Genomic DNA, 18,845 nt, shown 5'->3' with positions numbered 1-18,845 from the left:
CTCCCCCCCACACCAGATCTCCCCCACACCAGATCCCCCCCCCCCCCCACACCAGATCCCCCCCCCCCCACACCAGATCTCTTCTACTGTATGTGTTTGTCCGTACAAAAGTACAGTCAGCAGTGGAAGCGGAAGGGGAACTTGAAACGCTTCCAATTAAATGCATCCCTGTAAACGTGTCCCTTTAAACTTGTGTCCCTATAAATATGTATTTTTAAACGTGTCTCTCTAAAAGCCTCCCTTTATACATGCATCACACGTTTATATCCCTGTAAACGTGTCCCTTTAAACTTGTGTCCCTATAAATATGTATTTTTAAACGTGTCCCTTTAAATGTGTCTCTCTAAAAGCCTCCCTTTATACATGCATCACACGTTTATATCCCTGTAAACGTGTCCCTTTAAACGTGTGTCCCTATAAATATGTATTTTTAAACGTGTCCCTTTAAATGTGTCCTTTTAAATATGTATTTTTAAACGTGTGTCCCTTTAAATACTTAAATACGTCGTTAAACGTGTCCCTTTAAATGTGTCTCTCTAAAAGCCTCCCTTTATACATGCATCATACGTTTATATCCCTGTAAACATGTCCCTTTAAATGTGTCCCTATAAATATGTATTTTTAAACATGTCCATTTAAACGTGTCCTTTTAAATATGTCTTTTTAAACATGTGTCCCTTTAAATACTTAAATACGTCTTTAAACGTGTCCCTTTAAACGTGTTCTCCTCAGACATTTTGATGGGTGTTTTGACTAAGCAGCTTCCCTGCAGAGGAGAACAACGACACATTTAGAAGAAGTTCTAGCCAGCAGGCAGGTCTAACCAGTGGGTCACACCTCCATTCTCATTAATGGAAGATTAACTTCTGTCTTATGCTCATGTTTCACAGACAATCTAATACTCTGTTCCTCTTGGTCACTCTCCCGTCTTAAGAGTGCAGTATGAAGTTTGTGTTCACTGTGGAGGGGCTGAATTACCAGAAGGTGGCGCCATTGACAAAAAAAAAAAGTCACTGCCAACCTGAAGACTCCATGATTATAGAGGCTGAAGTCGGACTAGCACGCAGTCATTCCAGCCCTCGGTGACCTCGTGCAGTGCAGCATCTCTGTCTCTCTGCTCCGCGTCTCTCTGCTCCGCGTCTCTCTGCTCCGCGTCTCTCTGCTCTGTGTCTCTCTGCTCTGAAACTGTTCCTGGTGTCTCTTAATCACCTCATGAGCTGCACCTGCTGAGTTGGAACCTGTGACCCCAACAGTGTGTCCTGCTCCGTGTCCTCTGATCACAGCAGAGTTGTGGCGGGTGTTGTGGGGACGTCCGTCCCCTGGCACACGCTGAACCGCGTCCCCGCTCTGCTGTCCTGGTCCTCACGCGCAGTAGAATACTAAACCTGTTCACCCCTCCTGCATAAACACTGCACAGAACAAACCCAACAACACGTCCTGTAGCCCTTCAGGCACTGACATTCTGAGCACGTTATTGTTACATGGACTGTATAGTTGCCTATTCATCATAAAAAGTAGTAAAAACCCCCATCAAAAAGTTGCAGTGACTGCATACCAGTCATGATGGATGGATGGATACATTAACAGCAAAAACACCCCCCCCCCCCCCCCCCACCGCATTCCCAGACTGACGGCTGTGAAGAACCTCTCATCCGGCAGCTGCTCTGAAGCTCAGCCAGTGGGGAGTAGATGGTCCCCGTCCTGTGCAGAAGAGGGACACACACACACACACACACACACACACACACAGCTTTCGCTCGTTTCTCTTCTGAAAGCGTTGTCTGATCAGAGGGATTCCTGCGATATCTCTCATCTGTCTTGGATGTCAGATTCTGGTAAATGCACTGGCGATAAGACTCCGGGCGGCAGGTATGTGTCTGGCCATGTCCCAGAGAGGCAGCTCCTGGAACAGGGTGAAGCTATGGCCCCGCCCATGGCCACGCCCCTCACATTTCTGCACCACTAATCCCTGAACATTTGTGCGCTACTCTCCCAATTCCCTGATGTGTCCGCTAACACGAAATCTGCAAACACGACAGTGGTGGATATTTCTCCTAAATACCTGCTGATGGTGGGGTATTTCTCCTAAATACCTGCTGGTGGTGGGTATTTCTCCTAAATACCTGCTGGTGGTGGGTATTTCTCCTAAATACCTGCTGGTGGTGGGGTATTTCTCCTAAATACCTGCTGGTGGTGGGGTATTTCTCCTAAATACCTGCTGGTGGTGAGGTATTTATCCTAAATACTTCCTGGTGGTGGGGTATTTCTCCTAAATACCTGCTGATGGTGGGGTATTTCTCCTAAATACCTGCTGATGGTGGGGTATTTCTCCTAAATACCTGCTGGTGGTGGGTATTTATCCTAAATACCTGCTGATGGTGGGGTATTTCTCCTAAATACCTGCTGGTGGTGGGTATTTATCCTAAATACCTGCTGATGGTGGGGTATTTCTCCTAAATACCTGCTGGTGGTGGGTATTTATCCTAAATACCTGCTGGTGGTGGGTATTTATCCTAAATACCTGCTGATGGTGGGGTATTTCTCCTAAATACCTGCTGGTGGTGGGTATTTATCCTAAATACCTGCTGATGGTGGGGTATTTCTCCTAAATACCTGCTGGTGGTGGGGTATTTATCCTAAATACCTGCTGGTGGTGGGGTATTTATCCTAAATACCTGCTGGTGGTGGGTATTTATCCTAAATACCTGCTGGTGGTGGGTATTTATCCTAAATACCTGCTGGTGGTGGGGTATTTCTCCTAACTACCTGCTGGGGGTTGGTGGCCCTGGAAAAGCAGCAACTGTCTCTTGGTTTATAAATAAACGGAACCAGGATGTGTTTTTCCTGAGCGTGATTATGCGAGTGTGGATATGCGAGCGTGGTTGAGTAATTCGGAGCAGTTCTGGGCTGTTGGGCGTCCGTCGCTCTGACAGAGGCCTGCTGGAAGAAGAACGTTCCAGCACTTGACATGAACTTATGGTCTGGCACATTAGGAAGATGAGCAGACCAACACGGCTTTGAGAGATGAACTCAGAGCACTGTGGCATATTTCAGAAAACAAAGACCAGGGGCTGTATGCTCTACTAACGTAATTATGAGACATAATTTCTTAGTACAATGGCCCATTGTGTATGCATGTGTGTGTACATGTTCGAAATGAAAAAATGATACCCAGATTTAACTTGCATACATATTCATGAGATTTTTTTGTTGAAAAGTTTGCTGACAAGTAACAAAGACCGGATTCATCCAACGTTGCACATGTATCATTACAGCTCTGTCCTTATGGCGATGGATCAGGTCCACAGAGCCAAGCGCATGTTTAGACGTTTCTGCCTTTCCCGGGTCGTTTCCTGCCCCGTGCATTAGGTACCATGGGCAAAGTGTGAAATCTGATACATCGTTCACAATGTGCTGTAACGGGGTTATGAACTAGATGTGACCTACACGAGGACCAAACCCCAGGGGAGGTCGGCGAGGTCGTCGGGGAGGTCGTGGAGGAGGTTGTGAGCGAGGCGTGTAGAGGCAGGAGGAGAGCTGAGCTGATGGGGCAGGAGCCAGTGTGTCTGAGCCCTCTGACGCTGACCCGCCCCAGGAGTCCAGCACAAACATCTGCTAGCGGGAGTGAGATGGATATCAGCGTTCTCCCAGGCCCGACCGCCGGCCCCAGAGCCTACGTGACACTGGGACGTGTGTGTGTGTGTGTGTGTACAGACAAACTCACACACACACACACACACAGAACTTTCTCTTGAAAACTATCATATTCTAAGTGGGTCAGGATGTTGCGTGAGGTGTGTGTGCTGAATGTGTGTGTGTGTGTGTGTGTGTGTGTGTGTGTGTGTGTGTGGATATAGCCTCTTACAGCACTCTGTAGGTTGAAGCTGGCCTCTGGGGGTGTTTGTCATCTGTAACTGGGTTACTCGCTGCCTCTGGAGCTCTATGGACCAGAACCCCCACGTCTCATTTGTAGATTCAACTCTGTTTCTTTCAGCAGTGAATTCACAGACAATTTTCTGGACCCACACATTAAATTAAATCAACCAACGGCACCGTAGCTCACGCCATTAGTTCCTCAACAACTAGGATGAACTCTGTTAACGCTAGCAGGGAACCGCCTTGCCGCTAGGAATATCGGTGTGTGATAGTTCTGGGCGGCAGGGTCGGTGGGATGAGACCCAGGGGTGTTAGATGAGGGGATCCCCCCCAGGGCTGCTCAGGGGATCTCACTAATCTGCCCCAGAGAAGGCAGGGTGTCCCGGGCGTAAATTCTCTGTTGCCGGGGACAACTGTCAGCCAATAAAGCAGTGAGAACAGGACAGACAATGCAGAGGGCAAGAGAGAGGCCATTCGTGACATCTGTAGGTCCCAGCACACACACACACACACACACTCTCACACACTCCACCACACACACACACATACACACACACGTAGCATCATGGTTCTTCTGAATATGGGCCAGCAAAGCAGATGTTCTGCTTTAGACACAAAGCATGTGTGTGTGTGTGTGTGTGTGTGTGTGTGTGTGTGTGTGTGTAGGAGAGAGATATAAAGGTACTGGTGACACAGTGGGACTCCCTCTGTCTTTCAGAGCGGACACTGGGACACTGCAGCAGGCTCCCCCATCCGCCTGCATGTTCGGTAGGTGAGAGCTGAGAGATAAGACCTCAGAGCAGGTAGACACAGGCCTTCACCGCCCTCCTGGGTCTGCACCCTGCTCTGATCAGATCCTGCCGACAGAGCCGGGCCTGGAGAGACACTGTACCACACTGGAGATGTGCGGGACGCATGACTGCACTGTGACGTACGGTCGCGTGTCGTTTGTCCCGAGTGAGACAGGAAGGAGATGTTGGAGCAGAGACTCCACACTGGTGTGGTAGGTAGATGTTTGGGGTGGACAGCCAGAGGGGTTGATCAGACAAACACGAACTGCTGGAGCTCTCCGCCCACATACCCCCTCCACCCCACCCACCCTTGGGCCCCAACCACCCCCCCTTGCCCCCCCACCCCCTGCAGGCTCTGACCTGCACCACACAGATGCTCAGACAAGGTAGGCATGCTGTGTGTGTGTGTGTGTGTGTGTGTGTGTGTGTGTGAGTGTGTGTGTATGTGCACACACATCCATGCATGCAAAGAAGTTGTGTTTTCCTGTAAATCCTTCTAATCCTTTTAGTTGTGCCTGTATCTGATCGCTGGGTATCTGATCTCTCAGTGTCTGATCTCTGGACGTCTAATCTCTCGCTGGCTGATCACCCTTTACACAGAGGGCTCTCCTGAACGAGTCTTTAACTCCACTTCTGTTTCAAACATCCTGGGACTCGACTCATCCTGTAGACGCGTGAGGGAGATGGGACAGGCATCTACTAAGACACTCGTGCACACTTCTGCACGTGCACGCTTCTCCTCGTGCACACTTCTCCTCGTGCACACTTCTGACGCTGCAACAAACAGGGCCATCCTTTAGTCATAAGACGGATGAACTGTTTCTTCCTGTGTCTTGCCGTTGGTGATGTTGGCTTGCCTCAGGTGGATGGCACCATTTCAGAATACCACCTCCCTTTTCCATAGTGATGGAACACATCAATAGGAACACTGCACATTTACGGTCATTAACACATTACTAATGTTTGGTTCATAAAGGACGTGTGAGTCCTGTGACTGTGGTGGTACCCGTCACATTACTGCTGTGTGTGGATCTGTGTGATCTGTAGCAACCAGGGTGTGTGCATTAAAAGTCCTGAAAACTGGTGAGGGTGTCAGTGCTGTCTGAGATGACATCCCTCTGTGCTCATTTCTACATTATAACATGGTAAATAAATATTAGTTGAGAATCTGATTGCCGTCAGGGACTGCCGTGTTTCTGCCGTGTTTCAGTCATGTTTCAGTTACATACAGAGTGTTTGGTACAGTATATACCAACAGCCTGGAGAAAGGTCTGCAGGTCTGTCCAGTACTGGGTTGTAGTTGATGAGGTCCAATCCAGTACAACACAATATATGTACTACAACCCAGTACTGGATCTGGTCCAATACTGGGTTGTAGTCTGCTCTAGTTAAGGAGGTCTGGTATTGTGTTGTAGTTAAGGTGGTCTGGTCCAGTACTGTGTTGTAGTTAAGGTGGTCTGGTCCAGTATTTTGTTGTAGTTAAGGTGGTCTGGTCCAGTATTGTGTTGTAGTTAAGGTGGTCTGGTCCAGTATTGTGTTGTAGTTAAGGTGGTCTGGTCCAGTATTGTGTTGTAGTTAAGGTGGTCTGGTCCAGTACTGTGTTGTAGTTAAGGTGGTCTGGTCCAGTATTTTGTTGTAGTTAAGGTGGTCTGGTCCAGTATTTTGTTGTAGTTAAGGTGGTCTGGTCCAGTATTGTGTTGTAGTTAAGGTGGTCTGGTCCAGTATTGTGTTGTAGTTAAGGTGGTCTGGTCCAGTATTGTGTTGTAGTTAAGGTGGTCTGGTCAATGCATGGGCAAGACTGAACAGGTGTAAGATTCCTGGAAGGGTTTCTTAATGTTTACGGCAGGTTTATACAGCAGTTCAGAACCACACTCATGCAGGCGATGTGCGGAGGAAGTCAAGAATGTGTGCTGAGCTCGACCCAGATCACTGCTGCTGTACACAGCTTTTCATGTCTAAAACGTGCACTGACAGGTTTGTAAACAAATACCTTGAAAAGAGCGAGAACACCAGCTAACACACTGCACACATCTCCGCATACCACCCAGATGCCACCGACCATTATTACAGCCATATTCGGTGTCTATGGTTGGCGTGATTTTGCTTCATCATTATTACAATAAGCAAGAACTCACCATTAAATCAAGCAATTCTGGAACAGTTCCAAATTCAGACTGTCAAAAACAAAACAAACTTTTTGTGCTTACCTTTGAAAAGTAAAAGTTATCTCTCAATAAAAAAAAACCTTAATAACAGGGCTTGTCATTTCAAAAAGTTAATTGTTTTACATTTTGATGGATGTTCAGGGGGAGGGGAAAAAAAAGTGCCACAAATCTCGTGCTCAGTGTTTGCGAATGAGTTTGCGCAATCCGCCTCTAACCTTTCACCCCGCCAGAAAATATTTCAAGCATTTGAACTGCAAGCGGAGAACGGAGCGGGGGCAGCGCGTCGGCACGTCAGCGCGTCAACGCGTAAACGCGTCCGCGCGTCAGCAGCCAGGCGGTGCAGTCAAGCGCAGAGCGGACATGGAGCGTGCAGCGGAGTCCGGCGCCTCGACCACTCCACACCGCACAGGGGCTCACCAACGCCGGTCCCGAGCCAGCTGAAGCGCGCCTACCGACGCTGGAGGTCCGCTGGGAGCCTGAGGAATGGCCGAGCCTCCGCGGAGGACTTTATTAGCCAAACTTAGAGGGAAGAAATGCAAGAAAGGCGCGTCGACTGGCGGACGCGACGCCGCGGTCGGGGGCGGAGAAGGTAAAGAGAAAGTTTGTCGAGCGAGGGACACGCGAGCGCGCCGAGCAGCCGTGGTACCGGTACCGGAGCTGGAGTGTATGTCGGACCCGGTGAGAGGTAAGCAGGATTACTTTAACGGGGGGTTGGAGAAGCGGGTGGTGCATGTAGTGGGCGGCGAGGCGGCGGCGGTGCAGGACGCGTTTCCCCGCTACGGGTCCGGCGTGCACGTAAACACGCACCGCGGGGACGCGCGCACCGGCGGGGGAGCCAGGGACGGGGCTGCGGAGAGAGAAGACCCGCCGGGGGTGTGTGTTCACGGAGAAACCCCCGACGGAAGGAGCGACAGAGGCGAGATGAAGCGCGTTCAAGAGCGAGACGGCCACTTCACACGGCCGGGGTCGCGCGGGGATCACCGGGAGCGGAGAGCGCAGCTCGTGCCCTTCCCGCGGCGGCACACCGGCGGAGACTCCATCGGGTTCGGGACCCGTGAGAGTGTCCCGTCCGAGCACCGAGCAGCAGACACGGGGGTGGTTCATCTGACAGACGGCCAGGAACCTCTAGAGGAAATTGGGACAAATGTCGGCTATGAAACAGATGTAGGGAGACGGTACCGGGACAAGGCACTGCACGTTCACCGAGCCGGTTCGTTCATCCCGACACCGGACGTCGAGACGCTGGACCCGACTAAGTTGAACTACACCGGCGATGGTCCGGCGGAGACACGCACGTGTGACCCTGAGTCTCCTCACGTTCTTCACTACGTCCGAAACGTGGACGAGAACGAATTAATTCGGACTATTGAAAGTTCGTTCCAGCTTTGCAGAGACGTCAGGACGCCCACGTTACAGAGTCCCACGTTCTTCCCCACCGAGCTGGAGATGGTGAGTACAGACGTGTCCCCGTGCCTGGCCACACGCCACCACTCCGTGGACAGCGAGGACGACGACGACTACTACGATAACGAAATCCTCCCCTTTTACGAGTCCGGCCCTCACAACACGCAACCAACGAACCGCAAGGAACCGGACGAAACGTCCTCCTGGCAGCCCGCGTCCGCACAGATCGTCCCGTCCGGTTCGGACGCTAATGCTGAGGAGACGGACCGACTCAGGATCAGGCTGAGAGAAGCCTTCTGTCTGCTGATGAACGCCATGCAGGACGGGCGGGACGGTCAGGACGGTCAGGATGTGTCCAGCAGCTGCGCGGACAACAGCGTCAGCTCTAGTCGGTCCCACGACAGCGCCAGCGTGTGTTCTTGGTCCTCGTCGACGTGGCCAGCGGAGGGGGACGTCCAGGAGGGCAGTGGGCGGGGCTACAGGGGTGTGGGCGGGACCTCGCGGCGGACCCGGAGCCTGCAGTGCCTGGTCCCGGAGGGGAGGCCCCCCCTGCAGCGCTCCGTGAGCGACGGTGGCGTTCGCTACCCCGCCGAGAGTGACGGGCGTGGGTCGCTCACCGAGAAGGAAAGTGGCCACGCCCTCCAGGTTGTCTCCATGGACACAAGAGATGCGACGAGCGGCGGTGGGCGGAGCTTCGAGGATGTCGGCGGGGCGGCGGGTGCGAAGGTTGCCGTTCCTCGGCACGTGGAGGAGGAGGAGGAGGAGGAGACTCGCCAGCACGGACCGCCCACTTGTCCCGGTGTTCCGGCCAGAAGCCCCGCCCCCCCCTGCGTCCCGCAGCCGAGCCAGAGCGCCTGTGGCGGCGTGGGAAAACCCCCGGGCCTCACCGTCAACAAGATGCAGGAGTGGATGCATCGGGGACGCGTGCTGTCGTCCGAGATGCGGCTACGCATCGCCGGCTCCTCCCCACGGGGGGGGCAGGGCCCCGGGGCAGAGGGGCAGGTGTGGGCCGCTCGCCCCGCCCACGTCTGCACCCAGGGGGCCAAGCCGGGCAGCACGGGTCCCGCTGGAGCGGCCCAGCCAGGTACGCCCACCGCTGACGGACCCGAGGAGCCTCTCTTCCTTTCTCTCTCTTTTTCCCCTCTTTCTTGTGGACACTCTAACCCCACCCACTCAAACCCCAGGTGAAGGGGGCGGGGCTTGTGAAGGCCCCTTTCTCCCCGACGCTGTGTGAGATCTGTCCTGTGCTTTCTGGTGGCGGGTGGTGTGTTTTGTAACTTCTCTCCCTCACTAACGAAGGCTCTCGTGATGCTGTAGGTAGCTGCACGTTGGTGGAGGGTTCATACGAGTGCACCACCTTAACACCACATTCCTAACACACACTCACACTCCACGCTGACAGGTTCACGGTTATGAACATCCATTCTGTGCTCTTAGCAACAAAATAAACAAAATGGTTTAAAGTAAAAATGTAAACATCAGAGCTGTCCGAATCCTGTTCTGTTGCATCATGGGTAATGGAAGGACCAACTGGATTATCAGATTGCTGCTGTCCAGTTTAGCCCTAATCTCCCTTCTGCCTGAAGCTCAGTGTCTGGACAGGATCAGATTAGGTAATCCCACAGATGTCCTGTAATCCTGAAACTGTCCCGCGTGCGGCTGTTGTCGTCATGGCGCGCAGGTCTCGTAGATGTCAACCCGTCATACGCAGCCGTGCAGATGGAGTGTGTTGGGCCGCCTGAGTGTGTTGGGCTGCCTGACGAAGGGACTTCACTGAGGTGCACAGCAGTGTGCCGGGATTCACCTGTGTGTGTGTGTGTGTGTGTGTGTGTGGAGGCTGGAGACGGAGCAGTAGGCCTGTTTTGCTGTAATTGTCACAGTGTATACATCGGAGAGAAAGCAGAGGTCTGCACTGATACTTGGAGAAAATTCCAAGGATTTACTTAGCATGCGGAAATGTGTGTGTGTGTGTGTGTGTGTATGCGTGTATGTGCATTGTGAGTGTGTGAGTGCTTTTGTCTGTGTGCACATATGGGTGTCTGTTTACCTTTAAGTGAACAACTGTTGGCCCTTTAACACACACGTCGTCCTTTATGGCTGATGGAGTAACTCGCTGTGTGTGTGTGTGTTCTCACAGATGTGTGTGGGGGGGGGGGGGGGGGGCGTGTGTAAGAGTTTGTGTGTGTGTGAGGGAGTGTGTGTGTGTGTGTGTGTGTGTGTGTGTGAGGGGGAGCGTGTGTAAGAGTGTGTGTGTGTGTGTGTGTGTGTGTGTGTGTGTGTGTGTGTGTGTGTGTGTGTGTGAGGGGGAGCGTGTGTAAGAGTTTGTGTGTGTGTGAGGGGGAGCGTGTGTAAGAGTTTGTGTGTGTGTGTGTGTGTGTGTGTGAGGGAGTGTGTGTAAGGGTTTGGAGGCGATTAGTTGTGACAGTGGACTTGATGTTTGACACGCAGCTGAGAGGTGGAAGTTCTGGTCGGAGGCGTCTGCAGCTTTAACATTCTACTTCCTGATCCCAAAACGGTTCCTTCAAGTCCAACACCACCCAAAAGCCTTGTAGTAATTGTAGTAAACCTGATCCGGAGTCTGTGATCCGGGCTGCTATTCTGACGCATTCCAGCACCATGGGAACCCGAGACTCGGGGAGGGACCCGGGAACGGCCTGAACCAGAGCTTGTTTGTGTTTGACTCCTTCGTGCCCGGCCGCGGTGTCTGATGTGAACGGGTGGTTACGCGTTCGTTCAGGTCAGCTGGGATTACGGCTTTGCGCTGGGCCTCAGGTTACCTGCAGAAGAAGGCTGGTGTCTCCTCCTGCGGCGTATGGCTGAGGAGCAGAGGGAGGAACTGATCACCCATGAGGAGTGTCTGGAGGAGTGTGTTTATCCTGGGTCTTAGTTGTCCAGGGTTATCTTTCATTATTTATAAGTTCTACTTGGTAAATTTGTAATAGTAATAATAAACCATTTAGTCAGTCATGGGCAAAATTAGCTGAAGAAGTATCTGCACTGGTGTCTGTGGTCTCTGCAACAATGGAGATGTCATTTGAGAAGGAGAGTGTGTGTATACAATAAGAGAATAGTGAAAAGTTTAAAATGTTATCTATTCCTACTAATCACACCTGGTTATTGTTTGTGTGAAACCATAAAATAACTGTTTACGTGAGGAGCTCTAGGCCATGATTTCATATGCAGGAGAACAATAGAATAATGCTTCCTCTTTTAACTGTGTGTGTGTTCGTTCCTGTTTTTGTGACCTTTAATATGACACTCATTTACTCATACATTTCTAACTGGTCTGGAAGCAGCTGCATTAATGCCTCCCACCTTTTCTCACTGATCTGAGATCAGTTCTGCTGCTTCTCATGGTGAGATTAATACAAGGGTTTCAGTAGAAGCGCCTGACCCTGCATCAGCAGCACCAGTAGGTCTGAAGATTGAGCTGGGAGTGTTTGGCAGGAGGTTGGTGTTGGTGGGAGTGGTGAAGGAAGCACCCGCCCCCCCACCGTGACTGGTCGAAGCTGCCGTCCGTCAAGTGACCGTGATGAACGTTATTGTGTGTGAAGCACGTCAGAGCTCTAGTGTTGTCTTATCTGACTGATTTGTTTATGCACCTGTATGCAGAAAGCATGTTCTGTTCTCACACACACACTCACTTCAAGCTGGTCTGTTGCTAAGGGTGTGTGTTGCCATGCCAAGGTCTCGTCTCGCTCTGTTCCCCCTCACCGTGGCTCACGTGCTGGGCGCCGTTCACCACTCTCACTCCTCCATGGCCAGTCGGACCTGGTCCTGCACTACACGGTTCGGCTGCAGAAACCCCTCCTGTACCTCACGAGGAGCGCAGTTCCTGTTAGTCGTGTTAGAGTGGACAAAACAGGCCACATTTCAGTCTGGAGTTCCCTTCTGGTCTGTAGGTCACGCTCAGGTCTAGTGTTCCCTTCTGGTCTGTAGGTCACGCTCAGGTCTGTAGATCACGCTGTGGTCTAGAGTTCCCTTCTGGTCTGTAGGTCACGCTCAGGTCTAGTGTTCTCTTCTGGTCTGTAGGTCACGCTCAGGTCTAGTGTTCTCTTCTGGTCTGTAGGTCACGCTCGGGTCTAGTGTTCCCTTCTGGTCTGTAGGTCACGCTCGGGTCTAGTGTTCCCTTCTGGTCTGTAGGTCACGCTCGGGTCTAGTGTTCCCTTCTGGTCTGTAGGTCACGCTCGGGTCTAGTGTTCCCTTCTGGTCTGTAGGTCACGCTCGGGTCTAGTGTTCCCTTCTGGTCTGTAGGTCACGCTCGGGTCTAGTGTTCCCTTCTGGTCTGTAGGTCACGCTCGGGTCTAGTGTTCCCTTCTGGTCTGTAGGTCACGCTCGGGTCTAGTGTTCCCTTCTGGTCTGTAGGTCACGCTCGGGTCTAGTGTTCCCTTCTGGTCTGTAGGTCACGCTCGGGTCTAGTGTTCCCTTCTGGTCTGTAGATCACGCTGTGGTCTAGAGTTCCCTTCTGGTCTGTAGGTCACGCTCAGGTCTAGTGTTCTCTTCTGGTCTGTAGGTCACACTCAGGTCTGTAGATCACGCTCAGGTCTAGAGTTCCCTTCTGGTCTGTAGGTCTGGAGTTCTCTTCTGGTTCACGCGGCTGCAGAGGCACTTTGAGTTTCCATTTCTCCACTGTTTACTAAACAAACGGCTCCATGTTTCTCTTACTTATTGACTACTGCAGGATGTTGACGCTTCTTCATGGGTTCAGTCTGTTCAGGTTCTCTCAGACCTTCTAATGATTTCTTGCGAGCCCCAGTGGGACAGGAGAGCACGGCTCCATGTGTCTGGGGGAGAAGCTCAGACGACTGAAGACTCATAAATCAGTCCAAGCGTCTCGGTTAACTGTGTCCACATTCTGCTTTTCTTCTTTGTCCCGGAGATGATTTTTTTTTTTAGGAATTCTGGTTGTGTGTGTGTGTGTGTGTGTGTGTGTGTGTGTGTGTGTGTGTGTGTGTGTGTGTGTGTGTGTGTGTGTGTGTGTGTGTGGCCTGGAATTCCCTGCATGTGTGTGCATGCATGCTCAGTTATGAAAGACCCTCCAGAATAAGCAGAGCAACAGCATCCAGCATAGCACACATCAACACACACACACATCACCACACACACATCAACACAGCAGCCACAGCTGATTAAGAGGCTGTGTGCTAAACGCCACACACCCCATTTCTCCCCAACGTTTGCTCCCTGTGATCTTAATGATGCGAGTGGCCTCCTCAGATGAAGCTGAAGACCAGGGTGATCCTGGAGCTCCAGGAGATGTGGTCGCGTTGCCGTGGTGGCCCTGCATCACCACGCAGACCTGTGATGTGGGTTAATGGACAGTCACTCTTATTACGTGCAGGTGTTCTCACAGAGAAGGCTGCTCAGCTCAGTCTGTGTTTAGTGGTAGGGGAGTGTTTGATGTCATCTGTTTGCCCCGTGTTTGCACGAGGGAAAACGTCTCCTCGGTAGACTCGGAGATTCGTGGTGGAGAGATTCTTCAGTTGTGGTTCAGGGAGATGAGCGTGTGAGCGTTGTGGTGATTTGGGCTGGGCCAGCTGCTCTGAACACTTCTAGTGTCTGTGCATGGCCAGTGGACAGGCAGAGGCTTCTGGCTTGTGGTGGTGATGACCCAGAATGTAATGAACGTTGCAGTTAAGGGGTGTGTGTGTGTGTGTGTTTCATGGACTTCAAAATAGAGACAGACGCTAGTCAGAGAGATTGAGTTTATTTGTTTTTAAAGAAACAGTTGAATGAGGCTCATCTTCTCCTTGTAGCTCAGTGATAAAGCCAGTCTGTTTGTAGTTTTAACGAGTTGGTATCAAATGCTGAATGCATTTATTTATTTATCGAATTTTCTGGCAGTATCAGAAATATCACTTTTAGGTCATATCGGTCAACCGTGCGAATCTGATCGATAATCAGCCAAGCCCCAAAGAGTCTTAGCTTTTGTTATGTTTTTGTTATGTAACTGAAACATGTGCGTTTTGTTTTCGTAAATCAGTTTCAGTAATGACACGGTGTCTCGGCGGTGAGCACGAAGCCCCAGCGCGTTTCATTCCTTTTTTTTTTTCTAAAGTGAAAATATTTAGTGGAGTGTGTAATTTAGCGGCCGTGGTCCTAGTGGCGCGAGACCACGTTTCCTCCGGGACAGAAGAACGTGTGATTAGCGCGAGCGCGGGCGCGCGCCTGGCCTGCAGTCTGCAGCGAGCGTGTCGCAGCAGGACCAGAACTCGCCGGGGCTTCGAGTGAAGTTCACGAAGACGTGTCTCCTTCATAAATCCTTTACTCTTTTTTTTTTTTAAACGCTGCCTCGGTTCTTATTTCACTCATTTTATTTTAGGCAGGCCCGAATGTTAATTTATTATAGTAGGAAGCAGTGCTGGGAGGATTTCATAACCGTGGTGTGTGGTTATTGGAGAGAGTTCTGGTCCTACAGTAGCTGTGGTCTATAGTTCACTGTGCGATCATTACTAAGCGCTCTTCATTATTGCCAGTGCTCAGATGTATTTGGTAATAGTCCACGCAGAACGTTATTATCAGTCGTCAAACATAACTGACTAAACCCTGCAAAGTAAACACATCACTAAAATGATTTTTCCCTCATTCGGTATAACATATTGCTATATGACTTATTCCTATATGACGAGATTATCTCCAAATACAAATATTTAATGTGTATGCACCTTATTTGCCTGGTGAATATATAAAAAATTATATACACACACTCAGGGTTCTGCTGGATCACATGTAATTCACACTGACTTTTTTAATGATTAATAATGGTGGTGGTGGTGGTGGACTAATGATTTCTTATATTTTGATGATCTCTCTTTCTTCCTGTCTGTCTCTGTTTCCATTGTCCCCTCCCCCTTCAGTAGGCGTGGCTGACGGTAGCAGTGTGACGTGTCGTGACTCCTCCTCTCGGCTGGCTGCACTCAACTCCATCACGGTCTCTAAGAAACGCAACTGGCTACACCAGAGCTCGGCCCGCCCCGGCCCGCCCCCTGAGGATGCCACGCCCCTCCGTACGGCCGAGGACGAGCGCGGCCCTCCTCCTTCCTCCAACACCCCCACCCCCAGCGCCCCTCCTGAAGCCCCGCCCCCTCATGGCGTGAGACAGCTCCGCCCCTCGGCCCTCCCCGTCGACCCGGCGGAGGAGAACGATGCGGACGACGAGGGTGAGATCTGGTACAACCCCATCCCTGAGGAAGAGGAGGCGGCTCCTCCTCCCTGTGTCCCCGCCCCCTGGCCCACCCCACCCGGCGCCGGTCCCGAGGAGAATGGGCGTGGCGTTCCCGGTGCTGGTGGGGACGCGGTGAGCGGGAACGTCGTGCAGATGTGCAGAGCCCAGGACGAAAACCTCCCAGTACAACCAGCACCTGCAGGTATGTGACCAGTTCTCCCAGTTGGACACACTCTCTCTCCCCTCACCCCCCCACACGGTGCTGGTCCCCCCACCCCCCCCCCCCCCACGGTCTCTCACCCAGGTGTCGGCAAATAAAACAGAATTGCTCAAATTCTTTATGGCAGCAGTTACTCACATCAGCACCACTTGTTGGCATGAAGGTGTGTGTGTGTGTGTGTGGGTGTGATGGGGGGGGTGTCTACACCTCTGTAAGCGCAGCAGATAAGCTCAAACGTTGGGCAGCTGCTGTGAGGGTGTGTGTGTGTGTGTGTGTGTGTGTGTGTGTGGGTGAGTATGTGAGGGGCTGTGTGTGTGTGTGTGTGTGTGTGTGTGTGTGTGTGTGTGTGTGTGTGTGTGTGTGTGTGTGTGTGTGTGTGAGGGGCTGTGGGGGTGTTTGTGTGTGGGTGAGTATGTGAGAGGCTGTGTGTGTGTGTGTGTGAGGGGCTGTGGGGGTGTGTGTGGGTGAGTATGTGAGGGGCTGTGGGGGTGTGTGTGAGGGGCTGTGTGTGTGTGTGTGTGTGTGTGTGTGTGTGTGTGAGGGGCTGTGGGGGTGATGTTCTCAGACCGTTGGCCTGTACACACCGGACGGCTGTAATCTCTCCGTGTGCTTGGTAACGTGGTTAATGGTTACTGAACTGGAGTGTTGGCTGTTTCCTGACACAGCTGCCCAGATGGCTGTGAGATTGAGGGGCTTATGGGCTGTGAGCACTAGTCCTCTCTTCCACCTGCTCAGATCTGCTGTCTCTGATGTGGGAGGAACTTGGTGTTCTTGCTAACTGCCTGTCTAAAGCTGTGATTATGGGGGGGGGGGGGGGGGGGGGGGGCTTCTCTGGTTTGTGTGGTGGTGTTTGGCTTGTGTTGAAACAGCAGGTCTTCTGGTGTTTAACTCTTTGCTTGGCTCTTTCTTTCTCTCTCTCTCTCTCTCTCTCGCTCTCGCTCTCTCTCTGCTGATATCTGCATCTTGTGTGTGTTGTGATGTCCGTAGCGGAGTGTAATCTGAGCTGATGTGTGACACGGCGGTGACACAGTCAGATGGGGCACAGTAACTGAGCTGCTCGTAGGTGTGTGTGTGTGTGTGTATGAGAGGTGCCATATGAGTCAGTGTTGAATGCTGTAACTAGATTCCTGATCAGGTTAGCAACGTACTGCTAAAAGATTTAAGAAGATCCTGCGTGAGTCACTGCTCACACGCGGTGGCCTGACCGTGATGGCAGCTGACCGTGACGTCTGCCTACACGTACGCTGGTACGCTGGTCAGATCGGGAAAGAAACCCACTAAAGGAGAATCTTTAGAACTTGTGGTGGCCATGTGTGTGTGTGTGGAGCTGATGAGGTTCTAAGTGGTTTTGTGATGGATGTCTCTGTGTGTGGGGCTTTTACATTAGTGTTTTGTGAGTGCCAGATTTGTGCTAGTGTGAATGGGCAGGTGTGTGTGTGTACATGCGTGTGTGTGAGAGTTAGAAGATAATGGAATGGCCTTCGGCAGCCCATAATTAGCAGTGGGGATTGGTGACCATGACTACCTTCTCAGCACCTGCTAGTTTGGCTCTATTAGTAGCAATCAGGAACAACACATGAAGTAAAACACACACACACACACACACACACACACACACACACACACACACACACACACACACCAGTATGTTTTAGGCCGGGCAGCTTTCGCAACAGCGTGTGGTCATTAAAGACTTTGTGGTTTTGTCCGGAGGTGTTTGAGGACACAGAGGTCAGACAGCACAGATCTGTACTAAGGCTGGAATGCGACCTCTCAACCCTGACTCCTGACCTGAGGCTCTGTCTCTCGGTGAGGTGTGTGTGTGTGTGTGTGTGTGTGTGTGTGTGTGTGTGTCAGGTGTCTGGGGGGCACGGTGGTCTGGTTAGCTGCAGGTCCTGCCTTCTCTGTCGGCTACATTCTGGAACCATGCTGAGAATTCCAGAACTGCGTGTTAAAGCCCCTCCCCCTCGAAAAGGCCGCCACCCACCAGTTGAAGAACAAGCTTCAGCAGGGCGGAGTTGCCGCTAGTTGGGGTGGAGCCAGAGCTGCAGGGGGCTGCTAAGCCCCGCCCCACCAGGGGTTCAGTGTATGTGTGTGTGTGCGTGTGTGTGTGTGTGTGTGTGTGAGGCCTGTCTAGGCAAACTGGCTATCCCCTAAAACTCATTATCCCTAATCAAAGCCAATCTTGACACACACACACGCGCACAACACACACGCACACACAGGGTCTGTCAGAATAACACAGCAGATCTACCCCAAAATGCAACTGACTAACAGTCTCTCCCTCCCCCTCTCTCTCTCTCATTCTCTCTCTCTCATTCTCTCTCTCCCCCCTTCTCTCATCCACCCCCCCTCTTTCATCCACCCACTCTTTTCCACGTGCACTCTGTGTTTTCTCTGCCATAACCGCTTCTTTGTTTCCTGGGGTCTAACTGTGCTGTGCAGAGTTCTGAGCGTGTGAGATCAGACCTGGAGTTGCCGTGGTAGCCCAACCCAGGGACACGGCAAGGTGTCAGATCAGTGATCAGACTCGGCACCGTGTCAAATCAGAGCAGTTATCAGAATCTCTGGCCCAGTAAAACCCCACTGGAGTCTCAATGTTGGGGTCCTCCACCTGTTTGTGGCTGTGGGGGGTGTTTACCCTCTCGAATCTGCTTCTATTAGCTTGAATTAGCTTGTCAATTAGCACGTGGGTTAATTAACATGTGGGTTAATTAACATGTGGGTAATTAACATGTGGGTTAATTGGTTTCAGTGCTAAATCAGGAGACTGCTCAGTTCTACCCCCCAGGATGTACAGAGTTGGCTCATACCATCTGCAAAGTGTTTAAAGTAAGCTGCAAACTTTACCGTGCGTGCGTGCCGTGCGTGTGTGTGTGTGTGTGTGTGTGTGTGTGAAGGTCCTGAATGTTTGAAAACTATAGAAACATGGCAGGTGTCCCTCCGATACACAGCAGGGACAGTGGGAGTCTGACATCAGCTAATGAGAAGCTGAACCTTAGATGAACGTGTGACTAACAGCCATGTCTGAGGTTAACCCAGAGTTACCCGATGACTGTGTGTCTGGTGTCTGGCCGGGTCATGGGATAGAACCGTCTCAGAACTGCCATCACAGCTGGTGACATCTCCACTGTTATCGGTCAGTGCTTTGTGTTCAGGGTTCTTTGCTGACTGTCTGCGTGTCCTGCGTGTCCCTTTAACAGAAGCGTCTGAACAGAGGCGCC

General features: G+C 51.6%; 1 protein-coding gene across 1 annotated transcript; it reads left to right on the top strand.

Annotated features, from left to right (window-relative positions):
* Positions 1–7,084: 7,084 nt before the first annotated feature.
* On the top strand, positions 7,085–18,841 carry LOC143505877 (uncharacterized; the record flags this gene model as incomplete). Its single annotated transcript, XM_076996219.1, has 3 exons — positions 7,085–9,320; positions 15,094–15,603; positions 18,825–18,841. Coding segments are annotated over exons 1-3 (2,532 nt in total), but the record flags the coding sequence as incomplete, so codon positions are not given.
* Positions 18,842–18,845: the final 4 nt, after the last annotated feature.

The sequence above is a fragment of the Brachyhypopomus gauderio genome, unplaced genomic scaffold (genome assembly GCF_052324685.1).
Source record: "Brachyhypopomus gauderio isolate BG-103 unplaced genomic scaffold, BGAUD_0.2 sc415, whole genome shotgun sequence".
Classification (NCBI taxonomy): Eukaryota; Metazoa; Chordata; class Actinopteri; order Gymnotiformes; family Hypopomidae; genus Brachyhypopomus; species Brachyhypopomus gauderio.
This window is presented reverse-complemented; position numbering and strand designations above follow the sequence as displayed.